At 42.7% G+C, this 26,751-nt stretch overlaps 1 protein-coding gene across 1 annotated transcript in view; it reads left to right on the top strand.

Moving 5' to 3' along the window:
• EDIL3 (EGF like repeats and discoidin domains 3) overlaps positions 1-26,751 on the top strand; it is a 421,662-nt gene that overhangs the window by 240,883 nt on the left and 154,028 nt on the right. The window contains exon 4 of the mRNA XM_061622006.1: positions 13,360-13,488. Within this exon, the coding sequence (XP_061477990.1) occupies positions 13,360-13,488 (129 nt within the window). The remainder of the gene's footprint in view (positions 1-13,359; positions 13,489-26,751) is intronic.

Genomic DNA, 26,751 nt, shown 5'->3' with positions numbered 1-26,751 from the left:
GCGGAAATTATAATTTGCTGCAACATCACGTTACGATAATTTTTCTTTTTTAAAACCAAACAGTTAAAATGCTATTTCAAAAGAGACATTGAAGTCCTTGGAATGCCTTCCTTGTGCTATATTCTTTTGCAAGTCAAGACCATGGCTCTTGGCAGTGCTGCTACAGTATGCAAAAATGCCATGCTTATTTCAAGGGTATCCATGACCTCCTGCAGCTCTTGCTCTGAACTGGAGTTTGTAAGGAAATTGGCATTTCTCATATGACAGAATTGACAATGGAAGAATCATCTTTGATAGCACAGAAGTTGCAAATTGCCTTTGAACATGTCTCTTTCAGAAAGGCATCACTAGGGCGGTGCGGCAGGTGTGGGCCGCACTGGGTGACACCACGAAATGGGGTGACACCCAGAGCCGCCCCCCCAGGCACCGCCAGGAAGCGGGGCAGGCAGGCGGAGAGCTGCCCTGCCCGCGCTAACACGTGGAAGGCGGTGGCCACGGCCATGGCACACGGGAGAAGAGAGGAAGCCCGTGCAGCCATGGAAGGTGCGGGGAAGAGCAGGAAGCTAATAGGGCATCTTCCCCTGCCCCTCCCTCCCTTGGCCAGAGAAATAGGGCACTGCAGAGCCGCAGTCATCTATTACCTCCCCGCAGCCTCTTGCCATGGATCTCTTACCCTGGGATCCACACATACACGGTGTTACCCCTCCCCTGCAATTCCCACGCCGGCAGCCAGATCTTCCTCCCTGGACCAGCACCACCCCGCCCTCTTCCTCCTCCTCCTTCTGTCCCAAGGAAATGGCTGTACCCGCGGCCAGATCCATGCAGGACAGCGCCTTCGAGGTGCCTTGCAGTCCTTGCTGCTGCGCCGCTGCTGCTGTGACTACTCCCATGCTGAGCACTGCAATCAAGCTGAGCGAGCGGCTCGCTCTGGCTCTCTGCCCCTGCCCTGCACACCCAACTCCCGCACACTCCTGCGTGAGAGCAGAAGTGCGGAGCTCTTCACCCTGCTGCTCGGCCTCACCATTGCTCTCCGACCAGCCAAGATGCGGAGGGGGGTGGGAGAGAAAGCCTTCCTCCTTCCCACTGCCACCATCCAGATCCCCAGCTGACTAGATCCACCGGTGATCCTTAAGGACACTTGCCTTTTGCCAAGGTGACAAATTCATAGTACTGACATTAAATGATGTTGGATAGGCTGATGATGGGGGCTGAGGATACAGTCTTTAGTACTCTAATGGCTGACTAGCATCACTTGGAAGTGAACCTGATCAAATTTATGGTGTGTGCCTCTTTTATATAAGTTCTATACATCAGAGTTTGGAAGTAACTCGTTAAAAATAGCGAGTTACTTGTAATTCGTTTCTTTTTTGCGTAACGAATGGGTAACTTTGTTACATTTTGCTTGTAAGAGAACGAGTGGTAATTTTATTACTTTTTAGCTGTAACTATAATGTTTCCTGCGTTACATTTGGACGTTACGCAGGGGGGGAAACAGTCCTGTGATTGGTGGAAAAAAGACATGTGCCTCGCACTAGGCTTCTGCGCAGTGTTGCTCTTCCCTCGTGCTCTGTATTAGGAGGCACGCGGGAGGAAGTGGAGAGCCAGATCGTGCCGGAGGGCAAGAAAGGAGAAGGCAGAAGCAGAAGAGCTGAGGTTAGTGATGATGGTGTGTGTGTGTGCGCTCCCACCGCTCGTCCTGCCGCCCCCTTTCTGTCTGTTGCTGCCTCCGCCACCGCCTGTCGCTGGCTCTCCCTCCCCGCCGCCGCCTGTCGCTGGCTCTCCCCCCCGCCGCTGCCTGTCGCTGGCTCTCTCCCCCCACCGCTGCCTGTCGCTGGCTCTCCCTCGTCTGTCGCTGCCTCCCCTGATGTGTGGATCAGCTTTCACTGCTACCTTCAGTTTTTAAGGCTACATACTGTCTTTGGAAGTAAGTCCTAAACTAGTTTACCACCTCAGGAAACCTGGTCATGACTGAGCTACAAGCCTTGCAAGCTCCTTTCATGTGTAAAGCACAGATAATTTCTCTGTCCCAGACGTATTGTACGGGTTCCTGTTTGAGAAGCACTATGTAAGGGTTGCATCTAGAAGTGGTTTCCTTCTTGTGTAAAATGAAGCTCAGCCTATGGAAAGCAGACTTAAAATACCTGGACAGCAGCCCAAACCTAAATGGTGTTCCCCCCTCCCCCAGGACTGGCCTTCTGTTCCCTCCTGGTAGTCTGTTTGAATATTGCACAAGATTCACTTCTTACGATGCAGCATGTGCTGTCTTTGTCCTTTCCAGAAAAATAAGAAAGTGTAATGGTGCCATTAATAGACTTTTCTCACTCTTAAAAGAGCCTCTTCCAATTCCTTTAAATCTACCACATACATTTCATTGTCAACTTGAGGTTGTTGTGCAAAAGAAGTGATTCATAAGGGAGGGGGGAGAAATAAAGTTGGTATGAAACTACAACTCTCCATTTTTATTAATTCATGCAATGCCAGTTTTCCTGGGAAGTGATTCAACTGCCTTGCAAGGCAGCCTCTCTGTTATCAATATTCCCCTGCAACGTGCTGCTGCAGAACAGAGCTGGACACATCTGAGGTCCTGTTCTCTGTTCACAGTTGTGACAGCAAACCCCTATAGATTATCCCCAAAAATAAGCAATTAAAAGGTGCAAGCTTGAAGAAAACATTAACCACAGTCTTTAGTCAGTTTACAGAGATCTCTTTCAGGATAAGTTGTTGCAGACACATTCCCCTGTGGGGCACTTTATTCCTGATTGAAACCTCCTGAAAACTATCAACACAACACTGCAGCATCACTATTTGGCTGAATAAAATCTTTGAACAGCATTTCCAAGAAGCTCAACATTTTGCAAAAATACAAACTACTGGAGCAGTGTTCAGCTTTTTTTTGTTACATCTACAAAGCTTAGAATATTGCACTAACAGTGCAATCCTCTGTGTGCTTATTCAGATGGAATAAATTCAGTGGAACTCCCTGGCTGTTATTATTTATTTAATTAAATGTATTAGTCGCTCTTCTTCACAATAGTGAATCCTAAACAACTTACAATCAACAAATTATATCGAGATTGGAATGCTGCCTGAAAGAGCACAGCTCTTGTGACTGGGAAAGGGTTGTAGCTCAATGGCAAGAGCGTTTGGTTTGCATGTAAAATATGTCAGGTTCAGTCCCTGAATTTTTAGATAGGGCTAGGAAACACCCATATCTGAGATCCTGGAGATCCACTTCGAGTCAGGATGCATAATACTGAGCTAGATGGACCAGTGGCCTGACTCAGTTTAAAGCAGCTTTGCTATGTACCCAAGACTAAAACAAGTTCTGCGGGCAGAAAATACAAATTCTGCATTTGGAATCTGTTAAAAAACTGGAAAATGATCATACATACATGGAGAGGGGTAGGCAGAATATAGACTTTTGGGTTTGTTATCTGAGGTGGGGGGCTGTTTGCCAGTTGGGTGGAATATATTTCTTAAGGTATTGTGCCAATCCAGAATTCCCCAGACTTGATTATAATAATCTGATGCATGTGCAGGTAATACAGCATGTACACCAAATGTCAAATAAGGGGCCAGACACACCCATTGCTGCTGGGGTTATCAGGAGGCTTCAGCCATCTTTTCTAGTATGAAATGAATACCTCTTGGCTCATCATGGTAAACTAGAAGTGGGCAGACATTGCACCCACTTCTCACTTGAGGATCTGTCACCAAAGGAAACCAGTGCAGCAGCCTTCTTAGTTCTCTCACAAAGCCAATCTGGTCCTCCAGCTGGTGCCCATTCCTGTCAGAAAACAGCTTCTCCTCATGCTCAGATAGTAACTGACCAGGTCTGCAGACATTCCTTTTATTCCTTGAGGCAATGCCTGCAGCTATATTCTCCACCATACTGTATGGGTTGACCGTCAGCCATCCTTGAGGACCATAAAGGTACCATCTTGTCCCCCATACTGTTTAGCATCTATATGAAGCCCTTGGGAGCGGTCATCAGGAGTCTTGGGGCAAGGTGTCAGCAGTACGCTGATGATACCCAGCTCTATTTCTCTTTAACATCTGAATCAGGAGAGGCTGTGCAAGGCCTGGACTAGTTCCTGGACTCTGTGGTGGGCTGGTTGAGGCAAATCAACTACGTCTGAACCCTAGCAAGACAGAGACGCTGTGGATTTATGGTTCCCAAGTTTGGATAATTGGTCAGTTGCCTGCTTTGGATGGGGTTGTACTCCCTATGAAAGAGCAGGTCATAGTCTGGGGGTACTCCTGGATCCATCTTTGTCACTAGAGGCCCAGGTGACCTCCATGGCTAGCAGTGCCTTTTACCAGCTTTGGATGGTAAGACAGCTGTGGCAGTTTCTGGACAGGGATAGCCTGACCACTGTTGTCCATGCACTGATAACCTCCAGATTGGATTACCATAATGCACTCTATGTGGGGCTACCCTTGACGTTGGTTCGGAAGCTGCACCTGGTGCAAAATGCAGCAGCGAGACTGCTCACTGGAGCAGGGTGTCACCAACATGTCACTCCACTACTGAAAGAATTGCACTGGCTGCCTATTTGCTACTGGGCTAAGGTTAAGGTTCTAGTTGTGGTGTACAAAGCCCTGTACAGCTTAGGACCAGGATACCTGACAGACCGTCTTATCCCTTATATACCCAGTCGATCACTGCACTTTGCAGGTGAGGGCCTCCTTGCAGATACCATCTTATGAGGAGATCAGTTCCACACAACATAGGAAATGGATCTTAAGTGTAGTGGCGCCTACCCTTTGGAATTCCCTCCCCTTAAATATTTTTGTTGTTATGTGCCTTTGTTGATTACAACTTATGGCAACCCTATGAATCAGTGACCTCCAAGAGCATGTCATGCACCACCCTGTTCAGATCATGTAAGTTCAGGTCTCTGTGGCTTTTTTTATGGAATCAATCCATCTCTTGTTTGGCTTTCCTCTTTTTCTGCTCCCTTCTGTTTTCCCCAGCATTATTGTCTTTTCTACTGAATCCTGTCTTCTCAGTATGTGTCCAAAGTATGATAACCTCAGTTTCATCATTTTAGCTTCTAGTGATAGTTCTGGTTTAATATATTCTAACACCCAATTATTTGACTTTTTTGCAGTCCATGGTATGCACAAAGCTCTCCTCCAACACCACATTTCAAATGAGTTGATTTTTCTCTTATCCTCTTTTTTCACTGTCCAACTTTCACATCCATATGTAGAGATCGGGAATACCATGGTCTGAATGATCCTGACTTTGGTGTTCTGTGATATATCTTTGCATTTGAGAACCTTTTCTAGTTCTCTCATAGCTGCGCTCCCCAGTCCTAGCCTTCTTCTAATTTCTTGACTATTGTCTCCATTTTGGTTAATGACTGTGCCGAGGTATTGATAATCCTTGACAAGTTCAAAGTCCTCATTGTCAACTTTAAAATTACATAAATCTTTTGTTGTCATTATTTTAGTCTTCTTGACGTTCAGCTGTAGTTCTGCTTTTGTGCTTTCCTCTTTAACTTTTATTATTGTCATGATCTGTGGGTGGGTAGGAGGGGACAAGGGAGGAGGTGGAGAGTGAGACGGGGTGGAGTGGAGAAAACAACTGTTTTAAAAAATGGAGTGGAGGGAAAAAGGAGCCAGAGGGCAAGAACATGGATAAAGGAGGAGAAGGAGGAAGAAGCAGAATGGAGATAAAGAACTATGGAGGTGAAAGATGACGACATGTCTCTGGCTACTGTGCTGCGTTTGCAGTATTTTAACTTTTTTGCATCTCAGGGAAAATGTTTGCTTGGGTAAGTGTCCCTTAGTTGGTGGCAGGGCAGGACCGGAAGGTGGTTAAGTGAGAGAGATTATGCTGGCTGGCTGAGGGGGGGGGGTGTTGCACTTGATCTGATATGCAAAGATCTGAGTTGTGGCCTCTGCCTCCCTCCCCACCTCCCTTACCAGTGGAGAGCCAACCATTGCTATCTTATGGATAAAAATAATTATTCTACTACGTCTGTATGTGTGTGTTTATTTTTAATGTTGTTTTAGGCTACTTAGATGTGCAGCAGCCAAGGCCAGCACCTTGTAGGCATTTTTTAAAAAAGTAACTGAAATGTAACTGTAGTGATTACTTTTGAGAAAAAGTAAAGTAATCAGTTACTTTCAGAGCAATTGTAATTGTAATGGTAATTACTACTTTTTGGGCCATGTAACTGTAACTGTAATTTATTACTTTTTAAAAGTAATCTTCCAAGCTCTGCTATACATTTAAAAACAGTTTAAATAACAGTAAAGTCCATATGAATTCTTGAAAGGGGTGACTGACTTCATTTCTTCCATTTCTTTGCAGTGTGACACTTTTAATGTAGACCTACTTTGGATCTAATGTATTTTTTTACACTCCTGGAAACAGGCATTTCCATTTTTGATACTGTTTAAGTGGCACTAATGCCATGGGTTTGATTTACACCTGTGTATTATTACGATTACGATTACGATTACTATTATTAATTAGATTTATATCCCACACCTTCCTCCAAAGGAGCCCAGGGCAACATGTATGACCAGTTGCTCTGAATTCTCTGACAGATTGATAAACTGAATCCCCAAATCCTCCAGGAGATATTCTCACAGAGTTTGCTTGTGGATAGCTTAGTCACATTGTTAATCAGAAGGGTGATTTTACCACTGACTTGTTGATGCTCAGCTAGACATCCTCACCCATTGCCAGGGGCGTCACTAGGGCGGTGCGGCAGGTGCGGGTCACACCGGGTGACACCAACCCTAGTGATGCCACTGCTCTTTCAAGTTTTGTTCTGGTCTTTTTGGAATAAATGAGTTGAGGCATTCATAGATGCATAGGAAGATCAATAGTCCATCTAGTTCAGTATTGTCTATATTGACTTGCAGCAGCTCTGAAATGACAGAGGCTGAACCTGAAACCTTTTCCTTGAAAAGCATGTGCTCTACTACTCAGTGATAGTCTTCCTCCTAGATATTTTGAATTGGGGAATTTAACATATCTTTATGGTTGAGTCACCTTGTATTCTATTGTAAGTATTTGTGTAAGCATGATTGCCCGACAGTATTGTTGTAATGTTATAATTTGTTATTTTGGACCAACAAAAACTACATTCTATCCCAGCATAATTCCTTGGGCCATCAAATTTTCAAAAAACACATGCCATTTCAAGGCCTATCAACTTTTCTATAAAGAGGGTTAACAAAAACTCAAATTTCCTGTAGTCAATCAACTGTGCTTTTTTCAGTCAATGAGTAAATAAATTTTTAGTTTTATGAAATTACAGTGGGGGAAAAACCCTATCTAAACATTAGGAGCTTGCTATTTTCTTCTTTATCTAATTCTGGAGAGGTGTTTTTTTTCTTAGTCAATGGACCCATCTGTGTTTCGTAGCATGGGGTCTATACTCCATAGCGTAGTCTCTTTCAGTGGCAAGGAACTTTAGAAACTGTGATGTTCTTGCACTCTGCTGTGAAGACAGATGCTTTGCCAGAATAAAGGTTTATTTGTAACATAAATGGTAAACCAAAAACATTTCCACTGAGCCTTTTGACACAGGCTTTCTTTGTCTGTCAGTGTGCCCCCCCACCTCCTTAGACCAGTGAGTTTTCCTTTCAAATCTAGCAATAAACCTTAAAGAAATATCACCATAGGAAGGGGTTTGTGCTCATAAACAAACTATGGAGGAGGTACTTTGGATTCAGTGGTATCAGTATCAATGCACGTTTATTTGATACTATGGCCTTTTGATAACACAACCAGACTTTTTATTGGTAACAACAGCAGCAAAGGAAGAATTATAGAATCATAGAGTTGGAAGGGGCCTGTCGTATCCAGGTTGGGACTCAGGAACCAGACCAGTTGGTGAAAGCAATTCAGTTTTTATTAACGTAATATCCAGACAAAGACTATGCCTTCTCATGAAGTTTCACTACGAAACATAACCTGTGACTTTAAAGAGAGTTGACAGAACAAGGAATCACTATTCCCCCTGTTCCTTAAGAAGGGGGCAATCGGGCATGAATTCTCTCACTCCGCCTCAACGTGCTCTCATCCACTCCCCTCCTTTCCCTCTTCTTTTGTTGTCTCTTTTGCTGTCTCCTGGTACGTGGTGAAGGAGGTGCCCCCTCCCTTTCTGAGGGCTCTGATTCAGGTATTGGGGAAAGCGGTGGGGCCAGGCCTGAATCGTTGGGCGGTTTCTCTTTTTTTTCCCCTGAGTCAGGAGGAGTCTGGATTCCCCCTTGCCCTCCCTCTTTCTCTAACTGCTCTGAGCTCAAAGGGGGGGGTGTGTGGGAAGCTCCTGGGAAGGATATGTGTCTGTGGGAACTTCAAGGTCTTCTCTGCCAGACAGTTCTATCTCTGAGACTCCCTCCCCCTCCTCTTTGTTTTCTTCACACGGCCCTGGCCAAATGACCCCCTCCCTCTCTTCGTCCTCAGAAACATCAGGGTCCCAATCCTGCATCCCGACACCATCCCCCCTCCCATGCTGTGCTTCCCCCCAGCTTGTCGGCTTGGGACACAGAGGGAACCATTGATGAAAGTTTTTTATGAAGTCCGGGACATGGACATCGCTCTCATTTTCCCATGACCTGTCTGCTGGTCCATAACCCTTCCAGTGAATCAAATATTGTAGTTTATTCTGCCTTCTCCTGGTGTCCAGGATTTCTGCTACTTCAAACTCAGATTGTTCATTCACTATTAACGGCACTCCTGGAGGTTCCACTGGCCTTAACTCACTGGGAGGGGCTGCTTTCATTAACAAGGAGCGATGGAACACAGGTTGTATTTTAAAAGTATCTGGCAATTTCAGATGATAAGCTACTGGATTGATTTGCGCCTCTATTTCAAAGGGCCCCACTCTCTTGTCCTGTAGCTTCCTGCATTTGCCCGGCATCTGGAGGAAGCGGGTAGACAACCATACTTTTCCTCCTATTTGAAGGGGGGCCTTCCCGTCGATGTTGATCAGCAATTCGTTTATACTCCGTTTTGGCCTCATTTAGTTGTTTTTTCAGGACTTGCTGCACCGCCTGAAGTTCCTGCAGAAATTCCCCTGCAGCCGGTACAGGCATGCTCCCTGTACTGCTAGGGAAAGCTTTGGGGTGGAATCCATAATTAGCAAAAAAAGGTGTCTGCCCAGTACTGGTATGCAAAGAGTTATTATAAGCAAATTCTGCAAAATGCAAATATGAGACCCAATCAGTCTGTTGGTAAGACACATAACAATGTAAATACCTTTCCAGAACCGCATTAAGTCTCTCAGTCTGTCCGTCTGTCTGGGGGTGATGCGCTGAAGAAAGTTTTAACTCCGTCTGCAGCTGTTTCCAAACAGCTCTCCAAAATTTAGCTGTAAACTGAGTTCCCCGATCCGAGACTAGGCTATTTGGCAATCCATGCAATCGATAGATTTCCTTTATAAACAGCTTTGCTGTTTCTCTAGCTTCTAAGGCCCCTGAGCAAGGAAGGACTTGCGACTTTAAAGAGAGTTGACAGAACAAGGAATCACTATTCCCCCTGTTCCTTAAGAAGGGGGCAATCGGGCGTGAATTCTCTCACTCTGCCTCAACGTGCTCTCATCCACTCCCCTCCTTTCCCTCTTCTTTTGTTGTCTCTTTTGCTGTCTCCTGGTACGTGGTGAAGGAGGTGCCCCCTCCCTTTCTGAGGGCTCTGATTCAGGTATTGGGGAAAGCGGTGGGGCCAGGCCTGAATCGTCGGGCTGTTTCTTTTTGCTTTTCCCTGAGTCAGGAGGAGGCTGGATTCCCCCTTGCCCTCCCTCTTTCTCTAACTGCTCTGAGCTTGAAGGGGGAGGGGGTGTGGGAAGCTCCTGGGAAGGATATGTGTCTGTGGGAACTTCAAGGTCTTCTCTGCCAGACAGTTCTATCTCTGAGACTCCCTCCCCCTCCTCTTTGTTTTCTTCACATGGCCCTGGCCAAATGACCCCCTCCCTCTCTTCGTCCTCAGAAACATCAGGGTCCCAATCCTGCATCCCGACAGGGCCTATAAAGCCATCGAGTCAAACCCCCTGCTCAATGCAGGAATCCAAATTAAAGCATTCCCGACAGGTGGGTGTCCAGCTGCCTCTTGAATGCTTCCAGTGCTGGAGAGCCCACCACATCCCTAAGTAATTGGTTCCATTGTTGCACCACTCTAACAGTTAGGAACTTAGGAAGCAATTTGGTGATGAAGTATGTGCGGTGGTGGTAATGGTGATCAAACCCATTTTTCTCAATCTTTTCCTTTTTTTCCAGGAAGGGTGTCAGAGGGGACATCACCATTTGGTCCTATTATTATTATTATTATTATTATTATTCCATCATCACTCTCCAACAGGTAACAGCTGATGCACAAAATCTTGCCACACTATAGGGCCTTCTCTGTGGTGGCCCCCGAACTGTGGAACAGTCTCCCCGATGAGGTGCGCCTGGCGCCGATGCTGCTGTCTTTTCGGCGCCAGGTTAAAACCTTCCTCTTTTCTAGGGCTTTTAATTTAACTTAATTTAGTTTTAAAGTGTGTTGTAATTGTTTTTAGGTCTTTCATTCTCTGTACTTTGCTGTATGTTTTATTGGATTTTATTGTATATACTTGTATTGCTTTGTTGTTCACCGCCCAGAGAGCTATACTAGTGGGGCGGTATAAAAATTTAATAAATAAATAAATAAATGTGACCTGCTGGTTCCAATTGGAGAGTAAAAATTCTAAATAAAATGCATCAGACCTCCCTGGAATTTTTTGAAGAATTGGGGTGATAAGATCAAGTCAAGAGTCCCTATAAAAAGGACAATACAGCAGCACACGAGCAACGATTTCTACATCTCCTGTGGCACAGGGGCATAAGCACTCTTGAACTGGAACCTTGTTAAATCTGCCTTCTAAAAGTGTAGAAGGTAAAACATTGAGCCTATTTATTTATTTATTTGATTTATTAGTCGCCCATCTGGCTGGATTAACCAGCCACTCTGAGCAACGTACAAAGCAAAAACATATAAAGCATCAAAACATCAGAAAACCTCAAAAACTTAACAGTAAAAGGAAAATATAATTTTTAAACAAAATCTATGAAAAATTAGTTTTAAAAATATCAGTAATATTTTTGTGGAAAAAACTCTGAATCAGTATTTATCACAAATTACGAACACCAATCCCTTACGAAGCAGTACAGGAAGGAAGTTTGATGGAGCAAAACTTGAACCGACACTAAAATGCAGATCCCATCCCTAATTGGCAAGAGATCTTAATGCAATTAAGTGTTCAGAGATGCCTTACATACAGAGGAGACTACGAATTTTGAAACCATGCTGCATACCTCCAGATAGCCCCTTATCGTTTGCAGCCTCTGGTTTCCAATCAGACACTGTTGCTTTTGAGGTATTAATGGATTCCAGCAGCAAGACAAATTCCAGGAAATTATTCATTTGGCATCTGTCCTTCTTTAGCTTCCAGGTCAGATTTAGAGGTTGGGAAAAGCTTCTGTTTATCACTGACGGTCTCTGTGGAATTCTTACTTAAAAAAAAATCTGTCCCACTGTCCACACTGAGGACATGAACATGCCTCTTTTCATGAGCTGTTTTATAAGAGGGCACACCCAAATTCTGTTGTCGCTCTTTGGAATATAAAGTTGTGACTTCTACAGTCTCAGAAGCATTTTCTGGACAAGTACTTACTTCTTCACAATTATTTGTTGGAGTGTCACTGTTTTCTTTTGCTATATTGTCTTGTTCACCAGATTTGTAGCCGGAGCACTGGTTCGATGACGCCTCTATATTTACATTGTCCGGCGTTCTCAAACTTTCACTTATTTCTTGAAAAGCATGGCCTCCATTGTCATCAGATAGTTCAAAAGTAATGACAGGGATTCTCATCTGTTCATACTTTTGTATACTGCACTGATCTGCTGAAGCAACACCGGACTCTAGATCCGAGCTGGATTTTTCAGCACCCAACACTTGCAAATGGTGTAAGCCATCTAAATCAGTAGTCGAGTTAGGGGTACTACTCAGAGTAATCACTATTTTAATTGGTTCATGTAGTGTAAGTGGGTCTCCAGGGAGGGAACTGTCAATGACAGCAACAGCTACCTCACTATCTGATCATCAAGGTACACTTTCATGTCGTCAAGGTAAGAACTTTCCAGAGGTCCATCAGTTCCCTTGATTGCCATAGTATTGAACTGTGGGCAGCTAGTAATACTGCCGTCTTGAGCCAAAGCATCCAGCAATTTCTAGCATAGCAAGCATGAAACCTTTTCTATACTTGGGAATTGACAAATTTGTCATATAATTGCATTTATTCAACACCATTAGAGTCATATTATCTTTTATTGTTTGTTTCTCTCTCTGTATAATGTTGATAGGTTTTTATAGTTTTAATATTTTATAGTGCTGGTCTTTGACCATAATAAATGATTGATTGATCCTCTTGTAAACAGTGATGATTACTAGAGCTGCACAACTGCTCCAGCCAAATCCCAGATCCTGAGCTGAATCAGGTTGATCCGGGATTTGTACAGAGTGGGTTGAGGCAGCCCCCAGTTGGATTGAGCCCACCCAGAGTTATCTGGGGTAGTCAAAAGGGAAGCAGCCAGGCAGTGAGGAGGGCAGGAAAAGGAGACGCAGGCAGCCTGCCTACATCTTCTTGTCCCCCCAACTGCATGTTTAATTAAGGTTTAAAGCCCCAGTTAAACACTGTGCAAGGCTACTGATTTGGTTCAGGTTCCTGATCTGGGTTTATTGTATTTATTTATAAAAATATTTATATACCACCCTCTTGCAAAATATTCAGGAGTATAGAACATAAACATTTCAAGCAATACAAAATACTCATTAAAATGACTGGCTACTCATTTTTTTAAAAAAATTAAGCTGCATAGGCCTGTTGGCCAAAAATGTCTTCAAGAGATGCCTGAAAGTCAGAAATGAGGATACCTCCACAGTCTTTGCCAGAAGAGAGATCCATAGCATGGATTCTGGTGGACCAGATCAGGCCCTGAATCAGATCAGGGTGCCATGAACAGGCCTAATGATTACTAATCTACTATATATTTTGGAAAGCTGTTGATATTGTAACCAAATGAAATGATGATTCCTGAAATCAAGGAGCAGATTTTTGTCTATGTTTGGTTTTAATTGGACACAATTTTGAATCAAGATGGCAGACTGAACGTTTCAAACGATATTGATTTTTTTGTTTCTAAGAATTCCTGAGCAATGCCAGGTACAAGGCTTCTAGTTAATTAATATTTTCAGAGCAGGTCTATCTTCATTGTACCTGTATTGTTTGGAGTCTGAGTGAAATGAAGTTAGTAGTGTGTATGTTCTGCATCCAAATATTTGATTTGACATTTTTGTTTCCTTTTTTATCTTTCAGGGCCATGCATTCCTAATCCTTGCCATAATGGTGGAATATGTGAAATTAGTGAAGCATACAGAGGTGACACATTCATAGGCTATGTCTGTAAATGCCCAGAAGGATTTAATGGGATCCATTGCCAGCATAGTAAGTTTCAATGTAATACTTTACTCTTCCGCCCCTTAGGACTGTACAGTAACTCAGAGGTCACCAAGCTTTGGGAACTTGTTGGCACCTTTGCAAACCAGAGGAATTGTTGTGGGCACCACACACACACACAACAAAGACACATTGCCCTGTATTATGTTGGCTTCAGTAAACTGCTTCTTTCAAGCGTAATTCCATTGGGGGGATCCTGGGTGCCAGCGGGCACTACCTTAACAACTGCTACTATAACTGCTATATTACACACAGATGTGCTTCTAACATTGTATTGACTTCAATCAACAGCTTTGGAAAATTGTTGCTATTTTGTTTTAATCTTCTCCAAATATTGTGGTAAGGTTTGCTCTCAGTTTGAGGAGCCATAGGAAAAGTGACTTTGGTGGACCCTTTCTGTTCATGTGCCAAGTGATGACAAGCCAAAGTGTTCTGAGCAGCACTGCAGGGGTTGAGTCTAGCCACAATGCACTAGTCAGGGAAAATTGAGAAATTAATATAGCAGATAGACCCAATCACCCAGTGCTGCTCAAAGCACCAAGCTGTAACTTTTTCTTAAATGGGGGCCCCAGAGAAGGCATCAGCAGTGCACTGGTAGGGCCCACTGGGATCCCGACATCTGCCCAAAGATGCCAGGAGGTTATTCTGGCCCTACTCTTGCATCCGAGTGCTTTGGTAGGGCTGAATTCTGAAGGGGGAGAACCTTTCATTCTGTTCACCACTTTGAGGGCCTGAGCTAAAAAGCAGTATAGAAATAAACAAATGATTATGTTGATATTTTTCCTTATTTTTTGTGATTTATAAAAAACACAGTTAGAAGAACTTAATTCCTTGTCAAAAAATAGAGCTGAATTCTTCTTTCCTGTACCCTTTAAGGGGCATTAAAAATGGAATGTGGCCGGATTTGCTGTAGGGCTCAGGATTGCATCTTGATATTGTTGGCAGTTCATTTGGTTAATGGCACTTGAAGATGAAAAGGGTTGTAAAAAGGTGATATTTATGCAAATAAGTTTCCCCTATATCTTCTTTTTCAGCCCATTTTAATACTAACCTGAGACAGGTGCTCTTGAGTAGTATTATTTAATTCGATGGGAAAACTTTCCTGAGAGTTTTTTTTAATGGACACACTGGGTTTAAAAGTGATGGGCTTCTAGCATTTAGGTTAAAAGCACAGCATTAATTTTACCTGAACACTGTTATAAGTCATTGGGAAAATATCTATTAAATTATGAGTTACACTCTCCCTCCCCCACATTCTCTCGTGACTTTAGGATTGAACAAATGAAGGGCTTCTTCACAAAATGCTTATTTTCTCCACGTGAACAAGGCCAACCTTTCTTCATCATGTGTGCCATGGATGGCTAAGAACAGGGATGGAGAACCTATGTCCCTCCAGATGTTGTTGTGCTACAACTCCCATCAGCCCCAGCCAACATACCAACGGTCAGGGGAAATGGGGGTTGTACTCCAACAGCATCTAGGGCATGATAGGTTTCCTGTCCCAGGTTTACAGTGGTCAAGAAGCTCAACAAGAACTTAATTTTGTCTCTCAGCAAGAACAGACATGAAATTCCTGACTCCACCAGGATAAATCAAGTCCAATGCCATCTGGTGACTAAACCATATAATGACATGATCCACACATACACATTTTTTTATTTAAAATCTTTATATCTCACTAGTCCCCTCTACAAAGGAGTGTCTCAAAGACACTTACAAGTAAAAAGCAAATATAAAAGCAATAATAATCCAGTCATGAAAAGGTAAATTAACAATTATGTATTTGGAAGCATGAAAAACTATACTTGAAGTGTATATGATTTTTATTGTTCATTTTGTTTATGATTGTTTATTTTGCCAGCTTCAGGGTTCTCCCTCTCCTGAAATGGATGGCCCTTTTAGAAGATGGGTGTGTGTGAACCAACCCAGTCAGTTTAGGGAGCACTTGCTGTAGCACCAGATCAGCTTCTTCGCTGTAAACAATTGACAAGCTGTCTTACCCCTTATACACCCAGTCGATCACTGCACTCTGCTGGTGAGGGCCTCCTGAAGATACCATCTTATCAGGAGACCCGTTCCACACAACATAGGAAGCAGACCTTTAGTATAGTGTCACCTACCCTTTGGGATTCCCTCCTCTTAGATATTAGACAGGCGCCATCTCTGTTATCTTTTCGGTGCTATTGAAGTCCTTCCTCTTTCAACAAGCCTTCTAAGTGGAGGCCTTGTCCCAGTCTGTGTTTGTGCTCAAATTACTTTTTAAGATATTTTTAAGTTGTTTTTTAAAGATGTTTTTAAGATGCTTTGTTTCAATATGTGCTTTTAGAGCTTTCGTTTGCTGCCTTGGTCTTCTGGGAGGAAGGGCAGGATATAAATTTAATAAATAAATAAATAAAAATAAAATAATCATACAGTAGGGCTCTAGACCCTCCAGATTTCAGAAGGGCTCTAGACCCACCAAAGAGGGAGGGGCTGTGCAGGTGACTCTCAAATATAGGTGGTGCATTTGCAGCAGGGCCGGTTCTAAAGGGCGGCCAGGTGGGGCACTGGCCCGACAGCCCCTGGAGCTACAGGGAGCCCCTCAGCTGCCCCTCCACTCCCCTTCCGTGATCCGTGCCCCCCACACACCCCACCTACCTGTCTGCTGTCTTTTACCATTGCCCTTAATGAAGATGGCGGCCGCGGTTTCCATAAGGTACTGAAGCCCCTGCCGCCATCTTAGTTGATGGCAGAGATGCTCGTGTGTAGCACGCATGTGTGCCATCAACAAAGATGGTGGCGGAGGCGTCATCCCCTTACAGAAACCACGGTCGCCATCTTCGTCAAGGGCAATGGTAAAAGACAGCAGACAGGTAGGTGGGGGCATGGGGGGCTGCGTGCAAACACAAACATGCCGGGGCCCAGGGCAAGCTGATGCCCAAGGGCCCCGGCATTCCTGGAGCTGGCCCTGATTTGCAGGCTGGTAAATTACTGCACATGCTAAGGTGTAGCACCATGGAAGAGTGGCTGGCCCCCTCTCAAGGCAAGTTATATACATTTGCATGTATACAAAGTATGAAAAAGCTTGCAAACAACTTGGAGGGAGGGCTTGTTAACATGGCATCTTGACATAAAAGACAGTGTCCTGGATGTTATACAGAACCAATGTGCACCTCTAGGTACTATAGTATACAAATGTAAGCATATTTTGTTTACCTAATATAAATGTATCAAAAATGTAAGTAAATGATCTACTGGTTATAATTGTAACATTTTAGAAAGCTGGACTCTTTTGCTAAAGGCATCAGCTGTGTATAATCTAGTTGATCAAACCCAGTCACAAAAGTTGTAGCTATTTTAGGCCTGTTATTTGCTAACACATTTATATAGATTAAATTTATATCCTTTCTGCTTCCTTGTCTATGAATTCAGACTCATTAGAATTCAGATATGTGCTCTCTTAACTTACACACAGTTCAAAAACTGAATGACCTCATTCCAAAGCATGTGGCATTTTCTGAAATCAAGATTGCTAGATGCCCAAACTGTAATTTAGCTTATCTCAACCTCTTTTATCTAATATTATCTCACCAAATCAATTAATCTATATAATTACAAAACCTATCAAACAAAACTGACAGAGTCATGCCAACGAATCCCAAATGAATATTTCTGTGATTCCATGACCCTTTGTTCATGTACTGGATCATGTACACAATTAATATGTAAATTGCAGAGCATATCACTATTAATTTTTACTGATTTCATATGGTAAGCTTGACAGCTGTGCCGTATTATTTTTCAAAATGCCTCCAAAACTCCTGATGTTTCAGTGGCAATACCAATAGGTACATACTCTATGTCACTATAGGGCTTATAAATTGAACTGCAATTAGTGTGAGTGGGAAAGAAATCCCAATGCAGTTGCTAATAACATGACATAATTTAGCACTGAACTCTGTAACAAAGTGTGCCGAAGAGAGCCCATGCTGATTACTACTATTACCAGACCTTGTGTATTGTTCTAGATGCTCCCTGGGGTAAGGGCTTTTCAAACCAAGACTATATACCCGCCTCATTAAAGGCTATGTTGCACCTGTGCAGTTCTCCCCTTCCTTAAATTTTGTTTCTCTACCCCATCATTCCTTTATGGATCTCAAGGTGAAATATATGGGACAAATCCATTTTATGTTCACAACAACCCTGTAAGGTAACTGGCCCAGCATCACCCAGTCAGCTTCATGGCTGAGAGGGAATGTTATATCCAGGTCTCCCCCAGGACAAGTCAAACACACTAGCTCTGTGTTTCTCAACCTTTTTTAACCCATGCTCCCTTTTAGCTAACATAAAAATCCCCCCCGCACACACACAAGCTTTAAACCTGGCTCCCCTAATTATTTTATCTGAATTTCCAAAAGGATTAAAATATCATGATATTTAATTATAAATAAAATTTTGGGCTTAATAATAATCAAAGTACTTATGTCTTTTTGCATTTTGGGATAATCCAATACCCTGAAATAAAAAGAAACTTTTATTTATGTTCTTGTTCACACCACAATTTAGTGTTGTGTAAACATGGTAGCTCGCAAGATAATGCCGAGCTACAATGTACCCATGAAGATGTGCAGATCACATAATAAGCTGTGTATGATTTTCTCATCTTCTGAACATGACATTTCATTTTTTATATTTTAATATTGTTGGTTTTTTGTCTATATTATACATATTTTTTAAAACATTCCCCCCCCGCTTAGATCTTCATATGCCCCCATTGGGGGTGCCCCCCTGTTGAGAAACACTGTTTCAGCCTTATTAGCAAACTGCCTTTGCTGTTTAAGTGGCACCGGATACAGGAGCTCCTAGTTGATGTGTCTTCAATGAGCTACAGCCAATCTGGAACAATGATACTTCCTTTTCACAGGCTGTTGTAGGTAGGCCTCTTGTTGTTAACATACGGCTCCTAACCTAAATCAGCTAGTCACCAGCAACAAGAGACCACATAACAATTAAATCCCAGATACAGGACCAGAACTGCAACAAGTCCAGATGCCAGCTCTGTGATAACCACATTGGCAACACTATTGCATACCTAATCACAGTAGCCACAACTATAGAAACCCATTCATCTTCCAACTTGCTAAGTGCTATCATACATAGCAATGCCTCTCTGCTTCCTACATAGCACAAACATTTCAGTTTCTACACAGCAGAATAAATGAATACAACTCTATCAGAAAGGCAAACATTCAGAAAACATTCTGAGAACATTACATTCGCCCTGGACATTCTGTTGTTTACCTGCAAGTTGCCATGTAACCAGACAACTTTGCTGGGCCCTGTTGGCCTCCCACCAGCTGCTGCCGGTAGAACTGTTTATTCCATCTGCCCTGCAGGTGAAAGGCCTTAAACTGGCCTGATTGTTGGCACAGCATCTCCATCTTATGCCCCGGGCACATTTCATAGCAGTGCTGTGGATGTGGTGGTAGCCCACTGCTTCATAAAGCCTTGCTGGGCTGGAGGGGCCGTTATTATTGCTCCCTAAGGATACTGTTTTTTTTGTGTGTGGAAAATATATTTATGGATTCTAACCTTCACCCAAGTAGAACTCATTTTCATAATAGGATTCATCTTAGGGTCAAACGAAAACAGGACAGTTTTCGTTTGGGTATGAGACAGATATATTGTCAAAGTGGTGATGGATGGCTTCTCACTCCAGCCATATTCTTAATGCAATTTATTTATTTATTTATTCATTATTTGATTTATATCCCGCCCTTCCTCCCAGCAGGAGCCCAGGACGGCAATATGTTGAATTGCAATATTGCAATTCAATATGTATATATTAATCAACTTTGAAAAATGGTGTAGAAATCAGCAGTGAGTTAAGTCACGTAACATTATGCTATATGGTTTTTTCATTCCTTATTGGATCAACTAGTTACGTGGTTTTGTCATTCAGTTCTGCTTTCTTCTATCATCAAACTTGGATAGTAGCTATAGGCAAAAGCCCCTAAAGCTCACCAAATGTAATAAGGCTGTGAAAAGCCTTTGTTTTGATATTGCAACAGGGTAAGGACACTTCGTCACTGAGGTGAGAAATAAATCAAAGTTTCTAATGCTTCATTTTGAAGTTTTCATGTAAATATGTCATTAACAGTGATTTTATCAGACACCAGATCTATCACAGTTTATTATACTTCATACTGATTTCTGCAAATGAGAAGTGAAATATCTTAGACAATATCAGTGTTTTATTTTAATAAAAGTAGTTGTAGACTCTGTTGCCTCACCATTCAGAGAGAGAAAAGTATTGCAAGGCTTCAAAAATGGAATGTATTTAGGGGTAGTAAGTCTTGTTTCTGTATTAATATGGACATTTATAAAACATTTTCATGAAAATTCAAATTTAAATATATATGTAATATAGTTTTGAATGTTGTTGTTCATTATTTATAAAAAGTAAGATATTTTCATTGAATCAAAATAACATATTGCCAAATCATTTCAGATAATTAATATCAAACATATCATTTTGACAAAAATTCTACATTATTATTTGTTCACACTATCCACATACATTATTGAGATAATATGCCAAATTTATTTATTTACTTATTTATTTATTAAAATATTTATAAACTGCACTTTTAATAAAAGTGTATTAAGGCAGCATTATAACATACTGTACAAACCATGATAGAATTAAAAAACAATAAAAACATCATTAAAGAAAATAATGAAAGCATCCATAAGTACAGCATTGGTTAGAAAAGAAAATTCATATTAAAAGGCCTGTTTAAAGTTTCTTCAGGAGATGCCCGAAAGAAAAAAGGGATGGTTCCTGCTGAACCTCTATTGATAGGGAGTTCCACAGGGCAGGGCCTGCCATGCTAAAGCTCGGTCTCTGGTGGAAGCCAAATGAATCTCAGGGGTGTGAGGAACCACTAAGAGTGATCCATCAGAAGATCTCAGTGATCGAGATGGAACATAGAGAGGCAGGCAATCCTTAAGTACTTTGGGCCCAAGTTGTTTAGGGCTTTGTGAATTAACACAAGTACCTTGAACCTGACCCAGTAGCAAATTTTTCAACAGCAGGATAACATGTTGCCAGTAATCTGCTCCTGTAAGCAGTCTGGCTGAGGCATTCTGCATTAGTTGCAGCTTCTGGACCAGATACATGGGCAGCCTCACATAAAGTGTGTGACAGTAATCAAGTCTTAAGGTTACCAATGCATGGACCACTGTGGTCAGGCTATCACAGTCCAGGAATGGTCACATTTGGCATACCAGTTGAAGCTCTCAGAAAGCACTCCTGACCACAGAACTCACTTGAGCCTCTAGTGAAAAGGGTGGATAAAGGAGTACCCCCCAACTGCATACCTGATCCTTCAGAGGGAGTGCAGCCCCATCCAGGGCAGGCAATTGACCTATCTCCTAGACACAGGAACCACCCATCCATAAGGCTCTGTTTATCCAAGATTCAGGCTCAGTTTATTGACCCTCATCCAGTCCACCACTACATCCGGGCACTGGCCCAGGGCTTTCATAGCCTTTTATGATTCATTTGTAATTGAGAAATAGAGCTGGGTATCATCGGGGTACTAATGGCACCTTGCTTCAAAGCTCCTGATGACTGCTCCCAATAGCTTCATGTAGATGTTGAAAAGTACTGGGGACAAGATAATATCTGTGGCACTCCATATTGTAAACACCGGGGTACAGAGGAGTACTCTCCCAATACTACTCTCTGGATATGACCCTTTGAAGCCACCCCAACACAGTGCCACGATGTCCATCCCATAGAGCCAGTCCAGAAGGATACTATGGTCAATGGAATTGAAAGCCACTGATTGAGCAGGAGGAGCAGGGTATCATAAACCTGATGTTTATATTTGGATCATATGTGGTTGTTTTTGCATTCCATTCTTATATATTTCTATTGCATTTATTTATTTATTTAAATTATATAGCATTTGATAGTAAAAAACCTGTAAGTGGTTTACAAAAAACATTAAAATTATCAATAAAACGGTTAAAAGCAAATAATTAAAACATTTAAAAACTATTGAAACAGCAACAGACTAAAAAGATTTAAAACACATCAACATCTATGTGTCTGGAAAGCCTTGCCTAAATAAAAAAGTGTTAAGCAGGCATCGAAAGGAATATAACGAAGGTGCCTGCCTGGTAGCAATAGACAGGAAGTTCCAAAGCATAGGTGCCACATTAAAAAAAAATTCTTACAAGTGCAGAACAAGTATTATGTGACACCTGTAACAGGGCCAGTTCTGCAGACTGAGGCACTCAACCGGGCACATACAGGGTAAGGTGATCCTGCAAGTAAACTATTCCCAAGCTATTGAGGGCTTTATATACCAGTGGTAACACCTTGAACTTGGTCTGGTAACAGATTAGCAAACTGTGCAGATCTCTGAGCAGAGATGTTATATGCTGACAGGGTCTCCTCCTGACAGCAATCTGGCTGCAGCATTCTGCACTAGTTTCAGTTTCTGGGTCAAGCACAAGGAAGTGCCACACAGAGTGCATTGTAGTAACCTAGTCTTGAAGTCACCAGTGTCTGAACTACTGTGGCCAAGCTCTCCCAATCCAGGAACAGTCATAGTTGTCTCACCACATGCAGCTGTTAAAAGGAACTTTTAGCCAATGAGGCTTCCTGGGTGGAGGCTGGGTCCAGAAACACCCCCAGACTGCATGCCTGCTCCTTCAGGGGGATTGCAATCACATCCAAAGCGGGCAATTGACCAATTTCTCAGACATGGGAATCACTCACCTACAGATCTCCAACTTTCCAGGATTCAACCTCAGCTTATTTTCCTTCAACTATTCCACCATCGTCTTCAGGCACCAATCCAGGTCTCACACAGCCTCTCCTGATAGGGCTGTTACAGAAAAGTAGAGCTGAGGGGCTTCATATGGATATTAAATGGCATTGGGGATAAGATAGTACCCTGCAGCATATCACGGCATAACTGCCAGGGGGCCAAAAGACAGTTACTCAGTGCTACTCTCTGGACCCATTCGTATAGGTAGGACTGCAATCACTGCAACATGGTGCCCTCAATTACCATTCCATAGAGCTGGTCCATAGAGGATACCATGGTTAATTGTATTGAAGGCCGCAGAAAGATCAAGAAGCAGGAGCAAGACCACACTCCTCCTGTCCCACTCTCTGGAAAGAACATCCATCAGGGCAACCAAGGTTTACTCAAGGCTTATCCACATGGGAGCATTTCTTTGTAGCAATTACACAGCTTTTACCATCATAACAGATTTGCAAGGTCCACACTTCATGCTCAATGATAGCTTCAAATCTGTTGTCTTCCATTCACAAGTTCCTCTAGGAAGGATTTGTGTCCCTGTTTCCTTGTGTCCCCGCCCTCTAATTTTACATTTTTACTCCCTCCAGTTGCTCAGTTACTGGACATATGCAAATATGTTTGACCTGAGCAGTATTTCCACTCCCTCCTGTCCCTGCTTCCTAAAGTTTGGTGGTTGAAAAGAAGTGAGGTCATCTGCCCCCGCTTCTCGGCTGCCCCTTGCTTTTTCTGTTAATTTTTCCCTGCTGGAAAAACAAATCAAAATAATATTTATTTATTTATTTATTTATTTATTTAAAAAATCAATATTAATATCTTTGGAAAATATCAATACCAATATTGATATTTTCTGAAAATATCAGTATCTGTATTTTCTGAAAATATCAATATTGATATTTTTGAGGTGACTTTTGTTTTAAAATCCACTTTAGATTTTTTAGGAAACAAAAGGAGTGAAGGAAGTTTGCTCGGGAAGAAAGAGAGGAAAGAAGGGAGGGCTGCAGCAAACTGTGAACAGGGGAGGACAGAGCAGTCAAAAGTTGCTAGATAAACCACTGGAAACAAAATGAAATTCATGGGAGAGTTAGAGCTGAAAGTGACGATTTACCCACCCACTAAAAACCATTGAAACAAACCATCTTCAAAGTCGTGTGGAGCAGAGTAGAGCCGTATTGTTCTAAACTTTTCATATTATGAGCAGATTGGGTTAGTATGGATTTACAGGGGGGGAACTGCGTTATAGCTTCTGTTTACCAGTAATGTCATATGAATCATGCAAATTAAAAGGGGATGCAGGTAGCACCAAATACACACTAAACCACTGCAAAGATGAGCCTTCAGTCTCATGGCCAGGCCTGAACCCAGATTGGAACAGATCTAAATAATGTATATCATCCAAGAATGCTTGCAACTGCCCCTCCACTACTTTCTCCACCATCTTCCCCAAGAAGGGTGTATTTGTAACTGGTCAATACTTATTCCAATCCAAGGAATCCAGGGCCAGTTTCCTTAGGAGTGGTATCACCACTGCCTCTTTCAAGGCTGCAGGGACCACTCCCTCACAAAGTGAAGCATTAACCACACTCTGGACCCAACCAGTCAAACCCCTCTGTTGATTTAATAAGCCAGGAGCGACAGGAAAGAACATATGGCTGGACATGTAGCCACCAGAACCTTGTCTGCATCAGCTGAGTGCATAAGCTGAAATTGATCCCACAATGCATCACCAACTCCAGCACTGGGTACTTCATCTGAAACCGCAACAACAGCAGAGTCAAAGTCACTCTGAAGTGGGGTGACTTTATCCTCAAAGTGTGTAGCCAGATGGTCACAGTGGGTCCTTGAATTCTCCAGAGGCTCCTCCCCCACAGTGGATATCAGTAACCTCTAGACCACTTGAAATAACTCCACTGACTGGCTACTGTAGGATGCAGTGGATGCTATGAAATTAGCCTTCACAGCCAACACTGCCACATGATAGGCACAATTATGTGCACTAACCAGTGTCTGGTCAGCTGTGGAGTGAGACATGCACCACTTGCACTCTAATTTTTGCTTCATAGCCCAAAGCTCCCCAGAATACCAAGGAGCCACTCAGTCTCCACAACACTGGAGAGGATGCTCATAAACTATTGTCAGCCACCAATTTCATCTCTCCATTCCATAGTGAGACCAGGGCTTTGACAGGATCATCAGCTTTATCTGCTGGTAAATCACCCAGAGCATTCAGGAACACATCAGGTTCCATCAGTCTCTGAGGCACAATGGAATGAATCCACCACCCTTACAGGGGGGAATTGCCACTTGTGACGCCCTTCCCTGGCTCTCCCTGTCAGGTTCCTACCTGCTCGTGGCTACTGCCTGTCACTAGGCACCACCAGGGACTCCACCAGTCCGGACTGTCCTTTTTTATGGTTTCTCTCTCCGCTCCAGCACAGACCTCACCAGATCCCTCTGCTAGGCAGCAGTCACGTCCTATAACCAGTATTCCCAGAGACTCTGCCTGAGTCTCTCTCAATCAGGTTACCTCTGTGACTGCGTGCTTAAGCTGTCCCCAATCCCTTTGATCTTTATATGAAAAGCATACAACTCTGGGTTGCTCTGGATACTTGTGGTGTTATATTCTTCCCTTCACCGCTGCCACCAATTGTTACAGTTTCCCTTCAGCCTTGGTAAGCACCTTGCCCTCTCTTCTGGTCTGTATATTCCCCAACCAAGGATCAGGCCTCCGGTAAACCAAAATAGTGTTTATTAAATATTAGAAATAACAAGATTACTTTATAAAGGCACATAAGCATATGGTTTCATCTATTCCTGTGGTACTTGTCTTAGTATTAATCCGAACTCCACACTTTCCTCACATCCACCAACTCTCCACACAATCTCCTCTCAAAAACCCCACCAAACACCTCTCAAACAACCCACCAACGTCCACCCAGATTCAACTGTCATCCTTCCATTTATACTCTCAGCCATTCAAACACTCAGCCAATCATCCAGCATTCTACTGCTCATTTACTCCCCCCTCCTCTTTCACTCCACTTACCACATATCTTCTATACAAACAGTACTTACCATATATACATTAATACAGGAACATCACACCACTACCTGTCCAAACTCCACTAGGTAATGATCTGACCATGACAAGGCATTGCATGCCCCCTACCTTCGGTCCATCCCTCATATCATTTGGGGTAAAGATTACATCAAGGGTATGCCTTGCCTGATGTGTGCATCCAATGACCATTTCAGACAGCTCCATGGTTGTCATGGAGGCCACGAAGTACTGTGCCAGCCCAACGACAGCCTCCGCATGGATATTGAAGTTACCCAAAACTATTGTCTGCCAGAGACCACTTCAGACAGCTCAGTCAGGGATGCCACTGGACAACAGGGTGGTGGGTAGACCAACAGAACACCCAGTCTGTCTCTCTGGCCCAACACCAGGTGCAGACCCTCTAAGCCCATCCCAAGTTTAAGAGGTGAAGGAGATGGTGCTTTTGTGGACAACAGCAACACCCCAACCTTCTTCCCAACCACTCAGGGAAATGTGCATAAGGTTAATTCATTCCCCCCTCCTCACAATAATCTTTTAAAAGAGGTAAGTCTGAGAAACAGACAGTGGCTTACTTGCCCAAGGCTACCCAGAGTAGCTGTGCAGAAATTTGAACTCAGATTAGTCACGTCCAATTCCAGTACTCTGTCCACTACACCACTAACAATGAAGCACTAAATATCTTCAGTTACTTTGCATTTTTATACACTGGGCATTCTTAGGGTGAGTCCTTTAAATGCATCAAGCTTAAATAATTCTTCCAAATCAGCATTATATAGCAGTCCTCAGTTAAAGGAGGAATAATGTTATTTCCACCAATAGGAATTTTGCCTGGAATAAAGGCTCACACAATGGACCAAATGCTGGTTTATATGCTAATTCTCATTTTTATCACTCAGTACAGAACACTTATCATAAAGAGTGTAACTTATGCAAATATTTTCAGTTATTCTCCAGATTATGCATTCAAACAAGCAAAAGCTATTATCTGAACCTTGAGTGTATTTTATTTTTCTCTGTTATCCTTTATCCCCAGTTTTTAGAAAGTATAAGTTTATTTCAAAAGTCTCTTTCAAAAAGTGGTTTGTTTTCTTCCTTTGAAAGAGTAAAAAAAGTAATTGTATATTGGATGAGCATAATATCTCCCTTTCCTCTCCAGAACTTTAGAAAGAAGGAAATATTTATTTCTCTTTTTTGTCTCGCCGGGGTATCCTCCATGTTTCAGCAGCTTTTTGAAAATGACCTATTGGGCATTTGAGTCTTGTAAAATATCTTGACTTCTCAATTTGAAGTTTTCTGGTAACCTGAATGTCTGTGTCATGATACAACTCTCCACACAATGCTTGTACAGGAAAACATTGAATAGAAAAACAG

The sequence above is a fragment of the Rhineura floridana genome, chromosome 1 (assembly GCF_030035675.1).
Source record: "Rhineura floridana isolate rRhiFlo1 chromosome 1, rRhiFlo1.hap2, whole genome shotgun sequence".
NCBI lineage: Eukaryota > Metazoa > Chordata > Lepidosauria > Squamata > Rhineuridae > Rhineura > Rhineura floridana.
Note: the sequence above shows the minus strand (reverse complement) of the source record. Positions and strands in the feature narration are given on the sequence as shown.